General features: G+C 41.5%; 1 protein-coding gene across 11 annotated transcripts in view; it reads left to right on the top strand.

Moving 5' to 3' along the window:
* Positions 1-26,358, top strand: part of LOC137360749 (fibrocystin-like) — a 604,145-nt gene that overhangs the window by 432,808 nt on the left and 144,979 nt on the right. For all 11 annotated transcript variants that reach the window (XM_068026018.1, XM_068026015.1, XM_068026020.1 and 8 more), the window contains 3 exons: positions 5,469-6,350; positions 9,284-9,452; positions 15,403-15,566. In XM_068026018.1, coding sequence (XP_067882119.1) covers positions 5,469-6,350; positions 9,284-9,452; positions 15,403-15,566 — 1,215 coding nt within the window. The remainder of the gene's footprint in view (positions 1-5,468; positions 6,351-9,283; positions 9,453-15,402; positions 15,567-26,358) is intronic.

Genomic DNA, 26,358 nt, shown 5'->3' with positions numbered 1-26,358 from the left:
CTCATCTGAAAGATAACTATCAATCTGTTGCTTAATTTGAAAATTATGTGAAGTCTTCATGCCCCAAATGGAATTTTAAGTTGTTGCTAGGTTTCAAGTTTTTTTTTAACCTATTTGGCCTGGAGGAAATTTTTGGTTAGTTTAGATTATAGAGAGGGACAAGGGTTGTCAACTCTCCAAGATTGTCCTGGAGTCAAATGGGCATTAAAAAACAATGTTTTTATTTTGCTTTGAACACTGTTGTTTATTAGTTATGTAAGTATTTTATGCCATTCTTCCGCCACCCAAAAGCAGTCTAGCAATCCCCTTTCTCAGATGTTGCTACCTTTGGGGAAGAGAAGGGGGTTTGCCTGACTCCTGTGTGGAATTTCACGAAAATCAGATGATATCAAGATCTCAACTTCTGGGAATTCCACACGGCAACTCGCAACCTTCCATTCTATGGTACATTGCACTGGAGCAGTAAGGATTGAGAACATATGATGTATGCTTAATTGGCCTGCTTTATCCTGCTTTTCAATTTTTTTTATATAGATATGTAAAATTCATGTGCCTTGCTTTTTGGGCGTGGTGACCTTGACATGCAGTGTGTCTACTCCCATTGGAAACAAAGCAGCAAGACAGAAAACTCATCTACCCACCTCATTTCCTTGATAGTGGTGTGGTCATGAGCATCCTGGATGCCATTATGCTGACAGCATCCTCTGCGTACTCCAGGGGGCTAAATAGTGTTGAGAAGAAATCACGTGCTCCAAATGCAGCTCCTATAAAATGGAAGTTGCAGCGGTTTGCTGCAGACTGCTGTATAATTGCTTTTGCCACTGAGGGACAAGGAGTATGGCATGCCAGGGGAAGGAGAGGGCCCCTGCTTTAGCAATGCTGCCCTGGATGCACAATGTAGAGTGGTCAAGGCCAAGAAGGAGGCCATGTCTCTAGCAGGGGGCAGGAAGCCCTCAAGACTAAGCCACCAAAGGGAAAGGGGGCAAGTTGGAAGGTGGTTAATGCCCAGAGTGCCGCTGCCAGAACCTGTGGCAGCAGTGCCACAAAATAGTTTAATGACCTCACTCAGGTGGTCAAGATGAATGAATGTATCTGCATATTACATCCCAACTCACCACACCACACACCTCTGTCACTGCTGTATGCACCACAGCCCCATTACTCATCTTGAAGCACACCCTGCCCTCTAACATACGTGCAGCCACCAGCTCAGATACTGGCACAGCGCAAATGTTAGAAGCTAGTTTAGAGATGGGATCTTCACATTATGAGTCACCATGCATGAGTGGGCTGCAGCCAGGATGAGGGAGTAGATCAGCTTGTGTGTGAACTCCCCAGAGGGTGAAGTTACACACCTGTTCTGCTGCAGGGGATTCAGAGGAGGATCTGGCTGGGGCAAACTATAGGAAAACGCTGATTATGGTGCACAGTGAAATAATTGGTGCATTGGCAGGCCTGCCAGATAGCGTCCAGTCATTGGCTAGGAGCATGGAGGAGTCCAGCTCCAACGTGGTGCAGGACCCATCCTTTCCTTCGTAGAAGGGTTGGGCACCTCCTTGGCACCACTGCCATGCTGGATCTTCTGATGGCCATTGTCATGGATTGAACTACAGCACAGACTGAGACCTCCCAATGTTTCAGTAATGCAGTGGAGCTCAGATAGAAGTCATGAGATCCCTGGCTGCTGCCATCCAGGCTCAGGCTGTTGCCATCGTGGGTACGGTTATTCGTGCTCAACATAGCATGCAGGTTCTCACAGCATTGCAGCAATCTGTGCTCCATTAGATTATGAAGATTGTTGAGGTACCACTCTGTGGAAGTAGCAGTGGCACCATGGGGCATGAACCTGTTGTTCTTTCTTAGGATGACAGTATTCATACTCCCATCACTGCCACTCTGTTAATGTGCTTGTTATTGCCTCTCAGCCAGCCAGTTCAGACTACTGCCACCAATGCTGAGGTGGTGCAGCCTGAAGTCAGGCCTAAAGGTCCAGAGCTGCTCAAGAGCATCCTGTAAGGCTATCTGCAGTCACTGGGATAACACTGTGTAAGATCACTAGGCCAGGCAAGGGCACCTGCAAGATATACGAACATATGTACGTACGAACATACGAATTAGGAGCAGGAGTAGGCCTTTCGGCCCTTCAAGCCTGCTCCGCCATTCAGTAAATTCATGGCTGAACTGATTACTCCACATTTCCACCTACCCACGGTAACCTTCCACCCATTTGCTTTTCAAGAATCTATCTACCTTTGCCGTAAAAATATTCAAAGACTCTGCTTCCACCGCCTTTTGAGGAAGAGAATTTCAAAGACTCATGACCCTCTGAAAGAAAAAATTTCTCCTCATCTCTGTCTTAAATGGGCGACCCCTTATTTTTAAACAGTGACCCCTAGTTCTAGATTCTCCCACAAGGGGAACCATCCTTTCCACATCCACCCTGTCAAAACCCCTCAGGATCTTATATGTTTCAATCAAGTCGCCTCTTACTCTTCTAAATTGCAGTGGATACAAGGCTACCCTGTCCAATCTTTCCTCGTAAGACAGCCCGCCCGCCCATTCCAGGTATTAGTCTAGTAAACCTTCTCTGTACTGCCTCCAATGCATTTACATCCTTCCTTAAATAAGGAGACCGGTACTGTACACAGTACTCCAGATGTGGTCTCACCAATGCCCTGTATAGCTGAAGCATAACCTCTCTACTTTTGTATTCAATTCCCCTCGCGATAAACGATAACATTCTATTAGTTTTCCTAATTACGTGCTGTACCTGCATACTAATCTTTTGCGATTCATGCACTAGGACACCCAGATCCCTCTGCATCTCAGAGCTCTGCAATCTCTCACCATTTAGATAATATGCTTTTTTATTCTTCCTGCCAAAGTGGACAATTTCACACTTTCTCATATTATACAACATTATGTATTATGTACATATGTATTATACATTACACAAGACAAGCACTAAGAGGATGCACAAGGGTGATTAGTTATGCTTATTGTTTCAGAAGTGAATAAGGAAGAGTTTGCCTGCACAATCGTTGCCAATTTTAGTCTTCTTGCATTGCATTAGCCCGTTGACGGCAGTGACATCATGATCACACATGTTCAACAACTTTGAACGGACATACTTGTGTGTGCCACTCCAATTGAGTTACACTGTGTGGGAAGTGGCCAGCAATATGCGGCGCGTTGCAAATTGTCAGGGATGCCTTCGTAGCGTCACTGTATAGTAACACCAAGAGATTGAATTTTGCATGCTGCTATGAGTATTTCCATTTTTTGTTAAAGTTTGAAGATTTGTGGTTTAAAGCTGAAAAGGAGTCCATGGATGCTTTTTTTTTACAAGGGTCACTGAGAGGTCTGGACTGTAAACAATTACTGGAAGGCACCTGTCTTCAAATAGTTACCCATCAGGGGTTGTTTTTGACTTGAGGAAAGATGTTTTCAGAGAAGGGACAGGTCAAAATTTATAGGGGTCAGGAGTCTTGACTCCTGACATTGTTCATGTTTTCGCTTTGGACAGTGAGTTGGGATATGGACAATGGTTTGAAAAGACAATTGGAGAAAACTTGCCAAGAAAGCAACACCCAGCTCAGTCGGTTCCAGCTCTTTGAAAAATCCTACCAGTTTTCCATCTCTTGAGAAGCTCAGAAGCAACTGTAAGAAACTGCTTGAAACCCCTGTTACTGCATTTTCCCTGGAAAGCCTGCCTGTCAAGAACTGTTCTAGGAAGATCCCAGGATTGCTGACATCTTTTCATATCTTCTCTTTTTTTCTTCAAGAATTAGCAAGTATTTTGGCCAATATTTGTTTTGTTCTAGAGTTCTAAAGAGTAAATGTGTGTGTGTGTGTGTGTCTGTAAGGTAAAAAGGGAACTTTTATATTTTGATCTGTGTGTTTATGCTTTGCTTCATTACTGGTGAAGTCTTGTTTTATAATAAACTGATAATTTTGTTTATTAAAGAAACCTGGTTACTGTGTTTAATTCTGGGATAAAAATAGAGTCTATGATTGACATATTGGTAAGTGGGAAAAATTTAAATATATGCTGTGATCTGTGGAGAAGTGGAACAAGAATAAATAGTGCACTCCTCCAACCTCAGTCATAACGACACATTAATTTTGTTTTGCTGTTGCTTTTCACTTCTTATAAATCCCTGCATCGCTGCATGTTTGATACAGCTATGTGCCCAGGGGTATGCAAAAAGTTTTTTTTATTCATGTATGGGATGTGAGCATCAGTGGAAAGGCAAGCATTTATTGATCACCCTTGAATCCCCTTAAGAAGGTGGTAGGGAGCCATCTTCTTGATCCGCTGCGGTCCATGTGGTGCAGGTACACCCACAGTGCTGTTAGGAAGGGAGTTCCAGGATTTTGACCCAGCGACAGCGATACAGTTCCAAGTCAGGATGGTGTGTGGCTTGGAGGGGATCTTGCAGGTGGAGGCGTTCTTATGTGCCTGCTGCCGTAACAGGTCACAGGTTTGTAAGGTACTGTTGAAGGTGCTTTGGCAGGTTGCTGAAGTGCATCTTGTAGATGGTACACACTGCCGCCACGGTGCACCTGTGGTGGAAGGAGTGAATGTTTGAAGTGGCCAATCAAGTGAGCTGCTTTTTCCTGGATGTTGTTAAGTTTCTTGAGTGTTGTTGGAGCTACACCCATCCAGGCAAGTGGAGAGTATTCCATCACACTCCTGACTTGTGCCTTGTAGATGGTGGATAAGCTTTGGAGAGTCAGGTGGTGAGTTACTTGCTGCAGAATTCCCAACATCTGACCTGCTCACGTAGTCACAGTATTTATGTGGCTGGTCCAGTTAAGCTTTTGGTCAGTAGTGATCCCCAGGATGTTGATGGTTGGGATTGCAGTGATGGTAACGCTGGTGAATGTCAAGGGGAGCTGGTTGGATTCTCTCTTATTGGAGATGGCCATTGCCTGCCATTTGTGTGGTGCGAATGTTACTTGCCACTGATCAGCCGAAGCCTGAATGTTGTCCAGGTCTTGCTGCATATGGACATGGACTGTTTCATTATCTGAGGAGTTGCGAAAGGAACTGAACACTCTACAATCATCAATGAACATCCTCACTTCTGACCTTATGATGGAAGGAAGTTCATTGATAAAACAGTTGAAGATGGTTGGGCGTAGGACACTACCCTGAGGAACCCCTGCAGTGATGTCGTGGAGCTGAGATGATTGACCTCCAAAAGTTGTTCAATTAAGCCTACTCCTGTGATTTTCTTTCCTTTTCTGAGGTAAGTTGCTGATCTCTATTTGCTATGGTGTTATTACATTATGTTTTCTTCATATTTAAAATGGTTTATATTTCATTCATTTTCTAATTTCTTTTTCTACCATGAACCATCCACCATTATGACTAGTTATTTTAGCTATTAGTCTGTAAGTTGTTCTATTTCTTACTTTCTTTTCCACATCACCAACTACAGAATATGTATTTTATCCAACAGGCATTCTGCAAGTTTCAAATGTGGAGTTTGTACGGATTGGAAAACGAGGCCATTCAGCAATAGAGTTCAGTAATATCAGCCCTGGATCAGAATTGATATCCTGCAGCATTCATCAGACTTGTGGTTGTGGTGTTCACTCAGTGGCGAGCAGTGGTATTCTGTTACGTGATAATGTGATCTACAACACTGAAGGCCATGGCCTGGATCTGGAAGGTCAGAACCACACTCTACTATGGAACCTCATCGTGCTGACCAGACAGCCAGACAATGGAGCAGAATGGATTGCTGGCATCAAAGTGAACTTGGTGGACAATGTCAAACTTCTGAATAATGTGGTAGCTGGGTCTGAACGTTTAGGTTACTATATTAACGGGCAGCAATGTTTTCAACAAGAACCGCCTTGGTCTGGTAATGTGGCTCATTCAAACCTCCATGGTGTTCATCTATATACAGGAGATGGATTTCAATGCTGCAGTAAAATCAGTGGCTTTCTGGCTTACAAGAACTATGATTATGGTATTTTTCTCCATATTCAAAGCAGTGTCCTTGTTTGTAATGTGACACTTGTTGATAATGGGGTTGGACTCCTCCCAATGGTTTATGGAGAATCAGCTCAGAAACATAAATGTGTGAAAAAGTATATAGAGATACAGAAGTCTGTGATCATTGGCACCAGTTCAACCTTTGATTGCTTTAAAGACCGTATCAAACCTACTTTGACGAGTCACCTGACTCATAATGTCCATGCTCCCAGGACTCCATCTCAAGGCCGTATTGGAATCTTGTGGCCAGCATTTACGTCAAAGCCAGGTGAAGGCCCAAATAGACCATGGCATCAAATAACAAGCTATTCAGCAGTTCACGGCATCACAAAACTTGAAGGTAGGCCTTTCAGTTTTTTTTTTGGTGAGAACCTATCTATCAGAGTTATCTTGTTCTTGTTTTTATATCAGAGTTATCTGTTGGTTGTGTGGCTCAGAACCTCAGTGTTGTTATAGTGTTAGCCATTGAGTCACAGAGATAAATTTGTACCTTGAGATCTCCTGACATGAGGTATTGAATGCTAGGAGTGAAGATTAGTAATTTGGGCATACATATAGATTACAAATGGTGGGGATGAGGTGTGCGTGTGATGCTTGAATTGCTGACATGCATCCCCTGTATGTGAGGGGGAGGTGTGGTGTAGAGGTAATGTCACTGGACTAGTAATCTAGAGCCCAGACTAATTCTCTGGGGACATGGGTTCAAATCCCACCATGGCAGATGGTGAAATCTGAATTCAAATAATAAATCTGGAATTTAAAAAAACTATTCTAATGATGACCATGAAACCATTGTTAATTGTTGTAAAAACCCATCTGGTTCGCTAATGCCCTTTAGGGAAGGAAATCTGCCATCCTTACCTGGTCTAGTCTACATGTGACTCCAGAGCCACAGCAAGGTGGTTGACTCTTAAAATACCCTCTGAAATGGCCTAGCAAACCACTCAGTTCAAGGGCAATTAGGGATGGGAAACAAATGTTGGTCTAGCCAGTGACACCCACATCCCACAAATGAATAATAAAAAAAACTTCCTCCAAAGTAACAGACAGACTGAAGCAGGTGCAGTGAGAGGCAATTTTGAAGAGGTGAAAGTAATCAGTGATTTTAATGCAGAGAATATAAGATGAATGCTTAGCTTGGGATTATGTAGAATGCTGAGGTTTACAAAGAACCTGTCTAACAGTGTTTAGGAGGATGTTAGAGTTTGTGATGGGGACTAAAGACAATGACTTAGGAAGTTTTAGAGGAAATCGTGCCTTAGTCAAGTCTGGACAATACTAAAGCATTAGAGGAGGGGTTGAGAGAGGTAGAGCTGGGTGTCATCAGCGTTCATGTGTAATTTCAATTTATATCTGTGGATGATGTAATCAAGGACCAGTATATAGAAAAAGAAGACGAAGGTTTAAAGGAGGACCTTTGGGGAGCTACTGAAATAACAGTGTAGGAATGAGTAGAGAAGCCATTAGTTGAGATGCTGTGGCTACAACTGTATAACTGAGAGTGGAATCAAGTGAGGACAGTCCCAGTCAGCTGGACAACAGATAGAGACATTGGAGGAGGATGATGTGATCACTGGGGTCAAAAGCTGCATAGAGGTCATGAAATATGAGGGATGATGGTCATAATTACAAATATGCCATTATTGACTTTGTTTAGGACAGTTGTGATGCTGTTGCAGGAAAAAAAACTTTATTGAAGGATTCAAATGGGGAATTGTGGGAAATATGGTCGAGCTAGATCTGACAGTTGATGGCTTTACCAATTGTGCATTGGATACATTAAAATCTGTGCTGCTTGAACTTGAAGGAGTGAATGTGGGTGCCATACCATGGGGAATGACTTGGATGGGAGACAGTGGATGTTTTGCTAGGGACAGATGCCTCAAAAGTCTGGGAATGATTCAGCATATCAAGAACTGCAAAGGTATTGTTGCAAATGAAGGGCCAAAGTCTAGACAGTGAAAATTGAGCGAGTTGTAAAATGGGCTGCCACCTGTTTCTCACCTGACACTAAAATTGAAAATTACCCCCACCATTGTGCTTCCTTTTAATCTTAATAGCCTTTCGGAAGTTTATAGAGCATTTATAATTTGCAACCAGCTAACAACAATGTGTGTAATTATTGGCATCTGTCATGTTTTTTTCTCTCTCTCACACACACACACACAGCCTTTTTTTCCTTAACTAAAAATGTTTAGTTTAAATTTCATGAATAATTTTTTGAAATTGAGAAGCCGAAGATCTGTGGACTGTGCTCAACTGGGACCCCTGTCCCTGACGCTGCTGAAGTTTTGAACGGTCAGGGGGAGTTCATTAGATTTCCAAACTACATGAAGCAGTTGTAGTTCATCAGAAAAGTGCTGGACTTTCCGTGGAAAGAGGATATACTCGGCCCCTTCACCTCTGTTGGTTAAAAGAATTACTATCTCTGCCTCATGCGATGAGCCTTGCCCTGGATTCTAAGGTGGCTCCACTACTGTTATTCAGTAGCCAGTTACTAAGTATGTCTGGGCCTTTGCTCTGCAGCTGTACTCCCATTGCAGTTCCAGTGGGAGTGCACTGAAAAGTCAAAGGATTTTTGGCTCTAGGAAGGTTACACTATACTGAAGATTTTTGATTTAATGTAGATATAGAAAGTTAAGTGGGTTGCATCTGCAGCTGATCCACATGTGCTGTTCTTTTAGTTTAGTTTAGTTTAGAGATACAGCACTGAAACAGGCCCTTCGGCCCACCGAGTCTGTGCTGATCATCAACCACCCATTTATACTAATCCTACACTAATCCCATATTCCTACCACATCCCCACCTGTCCCTATATTTCCCTACCACCTACCTATACGAGTGGCAATTTATAATGGCCAATTTACCTACCAACCTGCAAGTCTTTTGGCTTGTGGGAGGAAACCGGAGCACCCGGAGAAAACCCACGCAGACACAGGGAGAACTTGCAAACTCCACACAGGCAGTACCCAGAATTGAACCCGGGTCGCTGGAGCTGTGAGGCTGCAGTGCTAACCACTGCGCCACTGTGCCTGTTCTATTTAATGTGCCCGGGTCAATTATTAAGACGTCCCAACCAGCTTACAGTCCAATGTGAAAAATAAGGTTTGGCAGTCCAACTAAATTCAGAAACAATTTTCAATATGAAAATGGTGAGAAATTTGTACTGTGAGTTGTGTACATGAACAAATAAAAAGAGCTAAGAATTTTTCAGCTATTAATGACCAAGAATCTTTCATTTGAAATTGCTTAAGAATCTTTTTCTTTTTTCAGATGTCACATTTTCTGGGTTCAAGAAGAGCTGTTACAGTGAAGACAGTGACACTTGCTTTATGTCCAACCCTGGGAATTATGGCATTATGCATCCAATTGTAGCTAAAGGCACACGGATGTTGCACATTAAAGAACAGAACAAGTTTTACTTTTGCTCCTCTGAAGCCAGGTACAATTTATATATGTTTTTATTTGAAGGTGATGAATGTCAGTGCTGGAAAATGAATGGAACACCTTTTCTGTTAGAGCATCTCTGTGTCAGCATCAAGTATGGATTGAAAATCTGGTAGACTCTCTTATGGTCATGCACCAGACCCCACTTGATTTTCTTTCATACAATGTGCCCAGGTAAGCCATTATGCTCAGGTGAGGAAAATCCACTCCATATTCTATTGATCTGATGATATTGTTCAACAACTTGCATTTATATTGTAACTTTAGAGTATCAAAACATCCCAAGGCACTTCACAAGAGTGATATCATGTAAAAGTTGACAAGAGAACATAAAAAGATAATAGAACAGGTGACTGAAAGCTTGACGAAAGACCTCAAACCTCATAGCACTGCTCACCATGCCCTGCCAGTAGCTGCTAAAGTCACTGTGGCCTTGAACTTCTTTGTCTCTGAGGTCTTCTGCCACGAGGGCACACATTTCTGTGACCATCTGCCTAGACAGTTGCAGTCTTCTCTGGCACTAGTTCACGGTCATCTCAAGGTAGGTCGGTCTTTGGCAGTAGATCCTGTGGCCTGCCACAGATGCATCTGTCCATGACAGTATTGGTAGGAGTGACCACAGCACAGTCCTTGTGGAGATGAGGTCCCGCCTTCACATTGAGCATACCCTCTATCGTGTTGTGTGGCACTACCACCATGCTAAATGGGATAGATTTCAAACAGATCTAGCAATGCAAAACTGGGCATCATGAAGTGCTGTGAGCCATCAGCAGCAGCAGAATTGTACTCAACCACAATCTGTAACCTCATGGCCTGGCATATTCCCCACTCTACCATTACCAACAAGCCAGGAGACCAACCCTGGTTCAATGAAGAGTGCAGGTGGGCATGCCAGGAGCAGCACCAGGCATATCTCAAAATGAGGTGTCAACCTGATGAAGAGACAACACAGGACTACTTGTGTGCCAAACTGCATAAGCAGCATGTGATAGACAGAGCTAAGCGTTCCCATAACCAACAGATCAGATTTAAGTTCTGTAGTCCTGCCACATCCAACTGTGAATGGTGGTGGAAAATTAAACAACTAACTGGAGGAGGTGGCTCCACAAATATCCCCATCCTCAATGATGGGGGAGCCCAGCACATTAGTGTGAAAGATAAGGCTGAAGCATTTGCAACAATCTTCAGCCAGAAGTGCCGAGTTGATGATCCATCTTGGCCTCCTCCTGAAGTCCCCAGCATCACAGAGGCCAGACTTCAGCCAATTCGATTCACTCTGCATGATGTCAAGAAACGACTGAAGGCATTGAATACTACAAAGGCTATGGGTCCTGACAATATTCCGGCAATAGTACTGAAGACCTGTGCTCCAGAACATGCCGCGCCCCTAGCCAAGCTGTTCCAGTACAGCTACAACACTGGCATCTACCTGGCAATGTGGAAAATCGCCCAAGTATGTCCTGTACACAAAAAGCAGGACAAGTGCAACCCAGCCAATTACTGCCCCATCAGCCTACTCTCAAACATCAGTAAAGTGATGGAAGGTGTCATCAACAGTGCCATCAAGCAACACTTGCTTATCAATAACCTGCTCAGTGACGCTCAGTTTGGGTTCCGCCAAGGCCACTCAGCTCCTGACTTCATTACAGCCTTGGTTCAAACGTGGACAAAAGAGCTGAACTCAAGAGGTGAGGTGAGAGTGACTGCCCTTGACATCAAAGCAGTATTTGACCGAGTATGGCATCAAGGAGCCCTAGCAAAACTGAGGTCAATGGGAATCAAGGGGAAAACTCTCCGCTGGTTGGAGTCATACCTAACGCGAAGGAAGATGGTTGTAGTTGTTGGAAGTCAATCATCTGAACTCCAGGACATCACTGCAGGAGTTCCTCAAGGTAGTGTCCTCGGCCCAACCATCTTCAGCTGCTTCATCAATGACCTTCCTTCAATCATAAGGTCAGAAGTGGGGATGTTCGCTGATGATTGCACAATATTCACATCATTCGCGACTCCTCAGATACTGAAGCAGTCCATGTAGAAATGCAACAAGACCTGGACAATATCCAGGCTTGGGCTGATAAGTGGCAAGTAACATTCATGCCACACAAGTGCCAGGCAACGACCATCTCCAACAAGAGAGAATCTAACCATTTCCCCTTGACATTCAATGGCATTACCATCGCTGAATCCCCCATTATCAACATCCTAGGGGCTACCATTGACCAGAAACTGAACTGGAGTGGCCATATAAATACTGTGGCTACAAGAGCAGGTCAGAGGCTAGGAATCCTGCAGTGAGTAACTCATCTTCTCACTCCCCAAAGCCTGTCCACAATCTACAAGGCACAGGTCAGGAGTGTGATGGAATACTCTCCACTTGCCTGGATGGGTGCTGCCCCAACAACACTCAAGAAGCTCGACACCATCCAGGACAAAGCAATTTTAGTGACAAAGAAGTCCATGAGCTCCTTGCACTTCTTGGAGGTGAGGGCGGGGGAGGCAGAGCTTTGCTTGCTGCTTTAATATTATTTGACATAAAGTACTGAGTTTACTAGCACCCCCAATTGCTTTGAATCTCACCTTTAGTTATCTCTGTATCATTTGCAGAGCATTTATCCCATCCATTTTTCTTCCAATATGCAGCGGCCTCATTTATCTGTATTAAATTTCACCTGTCACATTTACAGATTTAATCTCATTTTTTATTTGGGCTCTGACTCAACTACTTCTCTCACTTCCCCCACCATCTCCAGTTTGGTATCCATTGTGAAATTGATCATTTTATATTGAGTTTCATAATCTAACTAGCTGATGTAAATTCAAAACAGTCGGAATCCCAGAACTGATCCCTGAGGTAAATCATTCAGTACTCCTCTGCCTCTACATCAGTATCACTCCCATAACAATAACCTCTCCTTAACCACTTTCTTACCCACTTTCAGGTTCAATGTAAATTTCTAATGATGTGAACTTATGTAACAGCCTTTTGTCAGCTGAATTCAGTTGGTATTATCCTCACCTCTGAAACTGGATTCATCCTTCACTCCTGTGGAGTGCTGTGGAATTCCTTTTAATATTGGATGGGGTTGGCTTATGGATAAGACATTAAAAAAAATCTACCTGTTTCTTTAATTCAAGTGGATGTTAAAGATCCCATGTCCTTTACAAAGAAGATAAGGTGTATTTTTAATGTCCTGGCCAATGTTCATTCCTTCATACTGGTGATTCATTGCACTGCTGTTTATGGGTTCTTGTTGTGTACAAAGTGACTGCCTTGTCTGCCTATCTAGTAATTCAATGTCATTTATTACACACAATTAATGTTACAATGTGATAAAAGCAATATATTAATGCAAATCTTTTTCTTTTTCATTGGAGTTGGTGTTTCTAAAATTATATAACTTAGTGTCGGTCCTCAGTAGCATTCTGCTCCATTAAAGAGGGTGCAACAAATGCTGGAGTTCCTTAAATAATTAGAGAATTTAAAATGAAATTTAAAAAGAAGCATATAACTAATATAGAGCTAACCATAGAGCAAAAGATAATCAAGTGAAGTATAAAAGACGAATACAAATACTAAGAAAACATCTTCAGAAAGATTGACCGGGAACATAGAGGGCACAGTAAAGAATTCTTTGAACAGATTAAAAAGTAAAGAATAGCTAAAGAAAGGTTCGAGCTGACCAGAGCTGTGGAAGAAGATCCCATGGAGGAAGAAGTTAAAAGAGCACTTTACCATGATTTTATAAAATCATACTGGAAATGAAAGTGTAGCTGAGGATTAGAGAAATTAATTAGGGTTACTATAGATAAGACAATAGTAGCTGGTGGAACTTAAAGTGAAGAAAACACTGGGTCCTGATGCTATGTATCTCAGAATGCTGAGAGAATTCACAGATGAAATAACAGTCACTATGGAAGGTGTGCCAATGCATTACTTCTGTTCAAGAAGGCAGGAAGAGATAAGCCAAATACATGTAGACCAGTTAGCATAATGTTGCTGGTTGGCAATGTTCTGCAAGCTAAGTAGGGGATAAAATTAATAGTCACTTAGAAAAACATGGGCTAATTACAGGTGGCTAACATAGATTTGTAAAAGGCAACTTATGTCTGAACAATTTAAGAGTTTTTTGAGACAATAATAGATTGAATGTATTTTAAAAAATATAGTGGATGTTAATGACATGGATTTTCAAAAATGCCACAGAGAAGGCTTGTTGCTAAGATTAAAGTGCAGTTTCTTATGGGGAGTGTGGCAGCATAGAATGTAACCAGTGAAATTGCCCAAAGGCCAGTGTTAGGACAATGCTCTGATTCATATAACTAAATGATATGGACACAAGTATAGGGAGCATAATGCTAAATTTGCAGACAATGCACACCTTGGAGGCATGATTAACTGTGAAGAGGACTATAAATAATGTCAGGAGGGCATCGTTAGGTTGGTAGATTGGACAGATGGACATCAGATGAAATTTAATGCAGAGCAATGTTTTCTTGATGACACAATGATATAGTCTGTTTTTTGACACTGTTTTATGTCACTGAAGTTTGCAAATTGTTGATAGGTCAATAACCTGGTGTAGTGTCCCTGAGTATTCTAGAAAAGTATGGGTGCCAATGGTTAAATGATCTTACCTAGGAGGTGTCTTTATAGCCATTGTAAAATCAGTTGTTGTTGTTTACTGTTGGTAAAACAATGCCCTCCACAAGCAACATCTGTAGAACTGAAAGTTGTTTGCTTTAGTTTTCTTCTTGGCAACTCCTTTTTTAACACCTCTCTTTCTAGCACTTGATTCTACGCCTACTCTTAGCTTTTCTATTTTCTAAATTTTAACTTTTTAAAATTATGAATAATAACAACTAAGGTGAGGCACCAGAATGTGGCTGTGGAATTACAGCAAGGAATAGACGTAATTGGAGCGGAGGTAGATAAATGGTGGTGATGGAGGACATTTATAGTCACAAATCCTCCATTGACTTTATGAGGTTGGCTAGGCCTGAACTTTGATTTGTTATCAACTGGTTTTGTTTATTGACAGAACAATGGTGCAGTGTGTTACAATACAACATTTTGTGTGTTTAGCTGGCATTTTTAAATCAGATTGGCACCCCATCTACAAGCATTCACTCCCTCCACCACCGACGCACAGTGGCAGCAGTGTGTACCATCTACAAGATGCACTGCAGCAATGCACCCAGGCTCCTTAGACAGCACCTTCCAAACCCATGACCTCTACCAACTAGAAGGACAAGGGCAGCAAATGCATGAGAACACCACCACCTGCAAGTTCCCCTCCAAGTCACACACCATCCTGACTTGGAACTATATCGCCGTTCCTTCACTGTCGCTGGGTCAAAATCCTGGAATTCCCTTCCTAACAGCGCTGTGGGTATACCTACCCCAAATGGACTGCAGCGGTTCAAGAAGGCAGCTCACCACCACCTTCTCAAGGGCAATTAGGGATGGGCAATAAATGCTGGCCTGGCCAGCGATGCCCACATCCCATGAATGAATAAAAAAAAAGATAGTCAAGGCAAGGTCATAAACCTGCAGATACACTAATCGAGTCATAGAGAGATACAGCACTGAAACAGGCCCTTCAGCCCACCGAGTCTGTGCCGAATCATCAACCACCCATTTATACTAATCCAACATTAATCCCATATTCCCTACCACATCCCCACAATTCTCCTACCATCTACCTACACTAGGGGCAATTTACAATGACCAATTTACCTATCAACCTGCAAGTCTTTGGCTGTGGAAGGAAACCGGAGCATCCAGCCCAAACCCACGCAGTCACAGGGAGAACTTGCAAACTCAGTACCCAGAACTGAACCTGGGTCGCTGGAGCTGGGTGGCTGTGGTGCTAACCACTGCGCCACCCGATGTAATGTAAGAACTTGTTTCTTTTCGAGTTGTTTTTAACATTTTACTCTTACAGCATGGATGAGGCTGGAAATGGGTTACAGTGTCCACAGCTAGAGTGCAACAGACGGAAAAAGACTCTATTCAAGGACCTGGATGGTTGTGCATTGGGAGCACCTCCTCCCTCATCTGTGTTCCCACGGTCAGACTTCAGTTGGAGCCAATCCTGCTTTTACACAGGTAATACCAAGTGTTCTCCTCTTGATGCATTTGTAGTTAGTTTTTCATAAAGTTTTTTCTTGCCTAAGCTATTTATAATATGAAAGCACACAATAGAAAATGCTCAGAGAAGCATTTAATATCTAACACTTCCTTTCTACTGTTAGCTAAAAATAGAGGTTTGAAAATGGGAAGTCCATGTCTCTGACATATTTTCATTATCGCGGAAAATCACATCAATCGTTTATTTTAAAGTAAATAAATTAAAGCTATTTAGGAGTATTTTTTCAAAGTTTTTTTCCTAATTCACTGCAGGCATAGACCTAGATGGTTTTCAGGACCAGGGTCATAGTTTAGATGAGGGTTGTGCCATTCCAATTTAGCCATTGCAATTTCAAGCGTGCCATGAAAATGAATAGGAAGTACAGTAACATTTTGTTTGATGATGGATTGAGTGTGACAAGAAGAAATGATCAAAAATACATCTGTTTTAAGATCTCAGTTTCACTGGAATCTCAATGTAGGCAAATTGTCTGGAGTTATTCACCTGTAGGTTTATCAGCTGTGATTTCCACCCATTGTTTACAATGAAGAAAATAAGAAAGAGAAGCGGGTATAGACCCTATGGTTCCTCGAGCCTGTTCCACCATTCAATAAGATAATGGCTGATCTTCCATCTCAACAATATTTTTCTACTCTATCCCTCCCTATATCCCTTCATTCCCTTTGGATCCAAAAATCTATCGATCTCAGTCTTGAATATATGATCAACTGAGCATCCACAACCCTCTGAGGAGAGAATTCCAAAGTTTCACAACCCACTGACTAAAGAATTTCTCCTTATCTCATTCCTAAATGATTGACCCTTTATCCTAAGACTTTGTCCCTAGTTCTCGACTCTCCAGCCAAGGGAATCAGCTTCTCACCCTGTCAGGCAGTCTAAGAATTTTACATGTTTCAATGAGATTACCTCTCATTCTTCTAAATTCCAGAGAATGTAGGCCTATTCATCTTAATCTCTCATCATAGGACAAACCTCCCATCCTAGGAATCAATCTAGTGAACCTTTGTTGTACCTGCTCTGAGGCAAATATATCCTTCCTTAAATAAGAGACCAAAATTGTACTCCAGGTGTGGTCTCCCCAAAGCCCTGTGCAATTGCAGCAAAACTTCCTTACTCTTGTAGTCCAACCCCCTTGCAATAAAGGCTAACATTCTGTTTGCCTTCCTAATTGCTTGATGTACTTGCATGTTGCCCAAGTTCCTCTGCATATCAAGAGGATAATCTCAGGCTGGTGAGTGCACAGAGAATAAGCATGACCATTGTTTGGCTGAGTTATATGTTTGCCAAAAAATAATGGTTTTGCATCAGGAATCTCGCATATCACTATCTAAATGTGTGTCCACCAGGAACAAAAAAAAAGTAATATTTGTTATCTGCAGTCAAAAAATGACAAGAAGCATATGCCTGTAATCTAATCGATTCCGGGTACTGCCTGTGTGGAGTTTGCAAGTTCTCCCTGTGTCTGCGTGGGTTTTCTCCGGGTGCTCCGGTTTCCTCCCACAAGCCAAAAGACTTGCAGGTTGATAGGTAAATTGGCCATTATAAATTGTCACTAGTATAGGTAGGTGGTAGGGAAATATAGAGACAGGTGGGGATGTTTGGTAGGAATATGGGATTAGTGTAGGATTAGTATAAATGGGTGGTTGATGTTCGGCACAGACTCGGTGGGCCGAAGGGCCTGTTTCGGTGCTGTATCTCTAATCTCTAATCTAATCTAATAATGCTTTTCAATGGAGATGCTACAATGAGGGCTTGAATGCCATTTCAGATGGATGTAAAAGATCTCACAGTATTTAACCAAATAATTGTAGGGAGTTCTCCTGGTATCCTGACAACATTTATCTCTCCAGCAACACCATCAAAGCTGGCCACATCGCATTTGCTGTTTATGGGGACTTGGCTGTATGCAAAATTGGCTAGCATTCTTACCGACAAAACAACTTCAACATACTTGGAAAAAGTAATTAATTGGCAGTAAAGTGTTTTGTAGCATCTCCAGGATGTGAAAAACACTGTAGAAATGCAAATGTTTTCAAGGGAAACTTAAAAGAGATGTTACTAACTCCTTGCAGAATGCTTGGGTAGCTGTTCATCTCCAGAAAAGTCACAGTTGCTGGTGCTGTGCCACTTTTTTACTGATTGCAAAACTTAAAAACAAACAGCACAAACAGTAATATAATGACATTGTTGCATTAGTAATCACACTATCATATTATAAAACAACCAAAATGCCTGTAAGGCACTTTACTTCGTATGACGTCCCATTTCACTAGCTTTTAATGACTGGGGTACACTTTAGCACTTGGCTTCACTTTATGGTGAAACTCTTTCATGGGCTAATATCCAAGATTCGTTCGCAACATCTTAATCATTATTGATCAATGTCTCAGCCAAGTTCTTAAGGTCTTTAAGTTTGTTAATTTGGTTTGTATTTTGCAAAGCAACTGTAAGAATATTGTATTTGCATTATTTCTGTGGAATATTTGGAACAGGAGAGAAAAAATAAGTGATTTAATTTTTCTGAAGGTATTAATTTCACTTCAAACATTTCTCTTTTTTTACTTTTAAGGTCTTTGTTTGGAAAGTTGACACTTCTATGAATCTGAACCAGAATTCACAAAAGCCATTGGTATAGTTGTGTATAAACTAATGTCAGAAATATAACGAATATTTTAGGCTGTATTTACACTGCAAGTTTCATGTGAGTGTGAAGTAGGTGGTGTAAACTGAGCAAGAAATAGATCATTTAAATGAGAGATGGAAGAGAAATAGAGTGAGATGAAAAAGAGAGCTACCAGCTTAAAGAGATCGGGAGCTGTGGACAATCAGAGATAAGCAGGGAACTAAGTCAGAGTCATGGTGGGGGGCAGGAGAGAGAAAAAATAAAAGAGAAAGAAAAGGCAAAAAGAAGAAAAATAATAGGACAGAAACTTTCTCCAGAAAATAAGAGAGCAGCAAAACAGGACAGAGAGGAACAGAAAATGATTTTAAAAAAGACAGAACCATAAAGGGGTGGGGGGAAGGGGAAGAGAGAGAAAGTAACATGAAAATGACAGAGCATAAGACAGAAAGCATGCATTGTGACCTATTGTGAGCAAACCACTTGAGATTCACTCACAATATATTACAAGTTTTGCTGAAAGTGTATTTTCTATAAATGTCACACTTATGCCCTGTAATATTTTCCTCTTCCTATTTCCACATTACCAGTCATGGTCATGGCCCTCTGTCTTGATTGTGCCTATTTGTTGATTTTACTTGCCTCTGATGGAGACCAGGACTAGTACTTGGCACTGTTATATGCTTATCTCTGAGACCTCCAAACTCTACCTCAAAGATTGGTGATGGTGTGGCATCTTTAGAGCTGCTATGTTTGAGTCTGTGATCCAACGGAGTCAAGCCGTCATTCCTTCAAAGAATATTGAAAGAGTATGCAAATGAGAGAAATATTCCCTCTGGTTCATTATGCGCCATTTGAATTTTTGCATTGCCTGATGTCAGGGATGCTTGTTAGTCCCAAGTGTTTAGCAGTAGAATAATTCTTTAAATTTTCATACTTTCCAAGCATATTGGAAGATTTCTTAAAATAAAAATCGAACATGTTTTCCGCATTTTATTAGCTGATTTAAGGGTACTGGCAGTGCTACAGTGCAGACGCAGAAAATCTTTTCCCTCACATTGGCAGAAATCTTTGGTGGATGAAGGAGAACTCCCTTATAATCCAATGACCCCAAAGCATGGTCATCAACAGCAGCATATTTTATGCTGGGCACAGATTCCACCACACTGAAAATTCACCCCAATTGTAAAGTAAAGGTAGCCATTTTCTAGCTTTTAGAATATTAGGGGGAATCAGAAAATGGGTTCAAACTCCATTGCACTTGAGCATGTAATATAGACGGACAATTCAGAACAGCACTGAAGACCTGCAACATTGTCTTCAGATAGAAAGTGTTAAATTGAAATCTCGTCTACCTGATCAGGTGGATGTAAAGAACCCACAGCAGAATTTTATAGTCAGTTCTCCTAGTATACTGGGCAACATTATTTTCTCTACTAACACCACCAAAAAAAAAACAGGTTAACCACTCACTCATCTTATTTCCTGTCGGTGGAAATGTGCTGTGCACAATGGGCTGCAGTCTGTGCCTATATATTAACACCACTTTGAAAAAAAATTACATTAGATTTAAAAGTGTTTTGAGATGCCCTGATGGTCCAATAAGGTGCTACATAAATGTCAAGAAATATGTAAAATGGATAACATATAGGTGATCTCCAAGATACAAGAAAGTTTGTTAGGCAGATCTTTCCGACAGAAGAAATTATAATTTATTTTCTGCACACACACTTTCAGCATGTTGAAAGCATATTGGAATTACAGCGAATATTATTTACAAGACACAGTCTATTAACTCATAAAACACAATAATAACTTGTGCAATGAAACGCAAGTCTGACAATTAGTTGCTATTGTTTTCTGTTAAGCAGCTATTCACATATCATTAAATTGTCATTAATTCCATATGGGCGACAGCCTTTGCAGACACCAGAGGGATTTTTTCTTTCCTCTGCAAGAAGCCTAATCAACAGTAGCAGCCCTTGAATTATGAAGTGATCCCTGTGGAGGATTATGCTGCAAAAGAACTTTTCAATATTCATTTGCTTTCTCCTTCTGTCTTGCATTAATCTTCATCCTCATCCACCAGTGCATTTATATCTGATTATTGGATAGATTGTAGAATTCAGAATCTCTTAGACAAGATTGCCACCTATTGTAGGAGCTAATAGGCCAGGATACCATCGAGGTTGGATTTGGGATTCCTGCAATTTTGAATAGATAAGGTATCATAGGACCATTTTTCCAAATAATGAGAAACAGTGTAACTAGATCCAGAGGAATTTGGATCTTGTAGGTAACTGGGTGCAAGGTAATAAATACATGCATTATGAATCCTTGTAATTAGTATGAGAACAGGGATCCAAAAGATTGAGTATAATTTAGTTGTAGCAGTCATATAGCATTTTGATTAGGAAAACAAGGGGTAGATTTTCGGCAGACTTTTGCCAATCATCCACCATAACTTTGGTGAAGATCAGTGGCAACCCTGTAGAAACTGTGTAAATGGCCATTTAGACTGTGTCTCCAGGGTTTCCACTGATCATTTTCCAAAACTACTCTGGGTGGTTGGGAGAACAGGTTCCAGAAATTTCCAGGTGTTACAATTTATTGTAACTCAGTTTTTGAAACCGTCTGCTCTTGTGATGAACTACAGTACAAAAGTCAGATAAGATAGATACATTGATATGTTTTTGGTAGGCAGAATGAGGAGAGGTAATATAAACTAAATAGTACAATGTCAAAGTGGGTACAGGAACAGAGAGAACTGGATGCGTCTATGTGCACAAATCTTTGGCGACAGGACAAGTTGAGAAGGTTGTCAAAAAGGCATACCGGGTGATTGGCTTAGAGTAAAAAAACGAAGAAGTTATACTAAGCCTTTATAAAACACTGGTAAGGTGCCAGCTGGAGTATTCTGGCCAATTCTGGACACCACACTTTAGGAAGGATGCCAAGGTCTTTAGAGAGGGTGCAGAGGAGATTTACTAGAATGGTACCATGACTTCAGTCATGTGGAAAGACTAGAGAAGCTGGGGTTTTTCTCTCTAAAGCAGAGAAGGTTAAAGGAAAATTTGATATAGGTGTGCGAGATCATAAAGGGTTTTGATAGAATAAATGAGGAGAAACTATTTCCACTGACAGAAGCGTCTGTAACCAGAGGACACAGATTTAAGCTAATTGGCAAAAGAGCCAGAGGTGAGATGAAGAGAATTTTTTTTAAGCAGTGTGTTGTTATGATCTGGAATGCATTGCCTGAAAGGGTGTTGGAAGCAGATTCAATAATAACTTTCCAAAAGGAATTGGATAAATTCTTGAAGAAGAAACGGAGTTTGCAAGTTCTCTCTGTGGCTGCGTGGGTTTCTGGCGGGTACTCCGGTTTCCTCCCACAGCCAAAGACTTGCAGGTTGATAGGTAAATTGGCCATTGTAAATTGCCCCTAGTGTAGGTAGGTGGTAGGGGAATTGAGGGGATGTGGTCGGAATATGGGATTAATGTAGGATCAGTATAAATAGGTGGTTGATGGTCGGCACAGACTCGGTGGGCCGAAGGGCCTGTTTCAGTGCTGTATCGCTAAAGAAATTAAATAAAAAAATAAATAAGCTGAATAGTAGGTGGGCACATTTACCACTGATTTGTTAATGTTCTTGGGCGGCACAGTAGCGCAGTGGTTAGCACTGCAGCCTCACAGCTCCAGCGACCTGGGTTCAGTTCTGGGTACTGCCTGTGAGGAGTTTGCAAGTTCTCCCTGTGACCGTGTGGGTTTCTGCTGGGTGCTCCGGTTTCCTCCCACAGCCAAAGACTTGCAGGTTGATAGGTAAATTGGTCATTGTAAATTGCCCCTAGTGTAGGTAGGTGGTAGGTGAATGGTGGGGATGTGGTAGGGAATATGGGATTAATGTAGGATTAATATAAATGGGTGGTTGTTAGTTGGCACAGACTCGGTGGGCCGAAGGGCCTGTTTCAGTGCTGTATCTCTAAAAAAAAACATTTACAGAACTATGGAGAAAGAGCATGGGAATGGGACTAATTAGACAGCTCTTTCAAAGAACCAGCACAGGCATGATGGACCAAATGGCTTCTTTATGTGCTGTATCATTCTATGATTCTATGGTTCTTTGATTTCTGGGATTAAGTAGTGAGAAAACGCAAAGGACATGGGCCTGTCTTATTTGGAATTGTTGAGAATTTGATCTGACCTAATTGTTTTCACAATTTATAAAATTGAATAATCTAGAAAAATTGTTCACCATATTTATTAACTTATAGATTGACCAATGGAGAATTTTCTTCTTGACTTTCACTCTCGATTCTCCAATTGACACTTCCATTGAGTGAAAGACCAGTCTTACAAAAGTTGCCCTTGTGTAATTAAGTATGATTTTTGTCTTAGTCACATGATTGTGCACACCAGCATTCAAAGTTACTGAATTTTATATTGAACTAAGGAATATTTTTCATTAATTTTGTAAACAGGTTTATTTTTTCACTTTTTGCATGACTTTAACCTAAAATGCAGCTCGATTTACATTAGGGCAGACATACTAGTTAGATGTGATTTCAGAGTGCAGAACAGAGGACACTGTGTTGTAGGTCTTTGACCCATACTCATGTCCAGCAGAGCGTTGCCATTTTTTGCCCTAATGACGAAACTTTTTTTTTAAAGCATCTAGGCCGTGTATATCCTTCAGCATTACAGCATGTTGATATATTGGGCTGGAAGCAATTATAGTTTTGGCCAATCTAGACCCCATCAGGAAAACTCAAGTCAAGAAAACAAAGGTTTCAGTGTTGGCAGAGTAGATTTAGGGCTAATTTTCCGAAAGTAATATTTTAGGTTTGAGCAATGCTTATTCAAAATTATCATTGTACAATCTAGGAAAATATTTGAAATGAAATATCAGCTGTCAAATTTTATTCACGTAACAAGTGTGATCATAACTTTTTTACTGCCAAAAATTTACATACAAGTTAAAGTTCTAACAGGCCAGAATAAGCTTAGAATATTTAACTGTATAGGCTTACATAAATCCCCAGAATACCATCCACTTACCAACATGGAACTGAATAAAATACTTCCAAAATACAATAAAATGCATGCATTTCTTTGTAGATTTAATTGCCAGTAGCTAAATCAATTCTCCAAAGAAAATGAATCAGTTCCGCATTACTTCTTTCCTTTTCTCAGATGTTTCTTTAGTTTGTTCAATCCCCCACCCCCAGTCTTTATTTTCTTAGGTTGGTGTCTCATGATAGGATATGGTTCCATGAATGTTGACATCCTCCAGTACTTCAGCCTAACAGACAGTTTTCATGTTGAGTCTAAGCTAAATTGGATAGCCCTTGAAAATGGGCACAGGCAGTTAACCTACACCCATCCAGTAGAATGACTGCTGCTGCAACCAGCACTAACCATGCTGTTCACATTAGCAGGAGACCTAAAATCGTAGCCTGCCCTGCTTAAAGGAGAGGTGCATTGTAGCTGGAGCAGGTGCTGACAATCCTACAGGAAGTGAATCTGACCTGGGAAACAGCGAAGAATGGCACAACCTGGAGGGAGAAAGCTCCAGGGGCTTTCCCATGGTGCAAAAGAGGCCTTGGTGCAGGAGGTGGAATGTAGGAGAGATGTGCTATATCTGCAGGGGGACAGGAAACCCTCCAGACACACGCTTGAAAGATAGCCATGAAGGTGAATGCAAGGAGTCAAGCTCCAAGGATTTGGATTCAATGCTGCAAGAGGTTCAATGACCTCACATGAATAGTCAAGGTCAGTGAATGCAACTCAAATCTCATATCCTACCAACTGCACTACTAGCTTCAAACACTGCTCATGTCTTTACCGAGGAAGAAGATGCTACCCAGGCTACAGTGAAAAAGGAGGTAATTAATAGGCTGTCTATCCTTAAAATTGATAAAGCACCAGGGCTGGATGAGATGCATCCAAGGATAACGACTGAAGTGAGAGTGGAAATTGCAGAGGCACTGGCCATAATTTTTCAGTCTTCCTTAGACTCAGGGGTGGTGCCAGAGGACTGGAGAATTGCAAACATTACACCCTTGTTCAAAAAAGGATGTAAGGATAAGCACAGCAACTACAGGCCAGTCAGTTTAACTTCAATGTGGGGAAACTTCTATAAACAAAATTTGGGTCCAAATTAATAGTCACATGGACAAATGTGGGTTAATTAAGGAAAGCCAGCAAGGATTCATTAAGGGAAAATTATGTTTAACTAACTTGCTGAAAGTTTTTGAAGAGGTAACAGAGAGGGTTGATGAGGGCAATGCTGATGATGTGGTGCAATGGACTTCCAAAAGGCATTTGATACAGTGCCACACAACAGACTTGTAAGCAAAGTTATAGCTCATGGAATAAAAGGGGCAGTAGCACCATGGAAACAAAATTGGCTCTTTGAAGGAGTAACATGCCCTGTGGATAAAGGGGAGCCCGTTGAAGTACTGTATTTGAATTTCCCGAAGGCATTTGACGAGGTGCCACACAAAAGGTTATTGTGCAAAGTAGGAGCTCATGGTGTAGGGGGTAACATATTAGCATGGATAGATGATTGGCTGGTTGGCAGAATAAATGGGTCCTTTTCTGATTGGCAGGATGTGACCAATGGAATCCTGCAGGGGTCTGTGCAAGGGCCTCAACCTTTTACAATTTATATCAATGACTTAGATGAGGGGAGCAATGGCAGGATAGCTAAATTTGCAGATGATACAAAGATAGATAGGAAAGTATGTTGTGAAGCGGACATAAAGAGGTTGCAGACCAATATATATAGGTTGAGTGAGTGGGCACAAATCTGGCAGATGGAGTATAATGTGGGAAAATGAGAAGTTGTTCACTTTGGCAGAAAGAATAAAAAAACAGAGTATTACTTAAACAGAGAATGACTGCAGAATTCTGAGGGGCAGAGGGATGTAGGTGTTCTAGTGCGTGACTCACAAAAAGTTAGTATGCAGGTACAGCAAGGAATAGAGAAGGCTAATGGAATGCTATCCTTTATTAAGAGAGGAATTGAAAATATAAGTAAGGATGCTATGCTTCAGTTATACACGGGTTTGGTGAGACCACATCTCGAAGACAGTGTGCAGTTTTGCTTTCCTTATTTAAGGAAGAATGTAAATGCGTTGGAGGCGGTTCAGAGGAGGTTTACTAGGTTGATACTTGGAATGAGCAGGTTGTCTTATGAGGAAAGATCGGACAGACTGGGCTTGTTTTCACTGGAGTTTAGAAGAGTGAGGGGAGATTTGATTGAAGTTTATAAGATCCTGAACGGCCTTGACAGGGTGGATGTGGAAAGGATGTTTCCTCTTGTGGGTGAGTCCAGAACTAGGGGGCACTGTTTTAAAATTAGGGATTGCCCTTTTAGGACAGAGATTAGTAGAATTTTTTTCCTTTCAGAGGATTGTGCGACTTTGGAACACTCTGCCTCAGAAGGGGCTGGAGGCGGGGTCATTCAATTATTTAAGGCAGAGGTAGATAGAATCTTGTTAGGCAAGGGAATCAAAGGTTATCAGGGATAGATGGGAGTGTAGAATTTGAAACAGAAACAGATCAGCCATGATCTTATTGAATTGCGGAGCAGGCTCAAGAGGCTGAAAGGCTGACTTCTGCTCCTAATTCCTATGTACGTATGGGCTGCAGGAAGGTTTGTAGTAGAGTTCCCTGGGGGTCAGTGTTGGGACCCTTGCTCTTCCTGATATATATTAATGATCTAGACCTTGGTGTACAGGGCACAATTTCAAAGTTTGTGGATGATACGAAACTTGGAACAATTGTGAACTGTGATGAGGATAGTGCAGAATTTCAAAAGGACATGGACAATTTGGTGGAATGGGCAGACAAGTGGCAGATGAAGTTCAATGCAGAGAAATGTGATGTGATTCATTTTGGTAGGAAGAACATGGAGAGACAATATAAAATAAAGGGTACAATTCTAAAGGGGATGCAGGAGCAGAGGGACCTGGGTGTATATGTGCATAAGTCATTGAAGGTGGCAGGACAGGTTGCGAGAGTGGTTAATAAAGCATACAGCATCCTGGGCTTTATTAATAGGGGCATAGAGTACAAGAGGAAGGAGGTAATGTTGAACATGTATAAGACACTAGCTCGGCCTCAGGTG

This window comes from Heterodontus francisci, chromosome 3, assembly GCF_036365525.1.
Source record: "Heterodontus francisci isolate sHetFra1 chromosome 3, sHetFra1.hap1, whole genome shotgun sequence".
NCBI classification, from domain to species: Eukaryota; Metazoa; Chordata; class Chondrichthyes; order Heterodontiformes; family Heterodontidae; genus Heterodontus; species Heterodontus francisci.
Note: the sequence above shows the minus strand (reverse complement) of the source record. Positions and strands in the feature narration are given on the sequence as shown.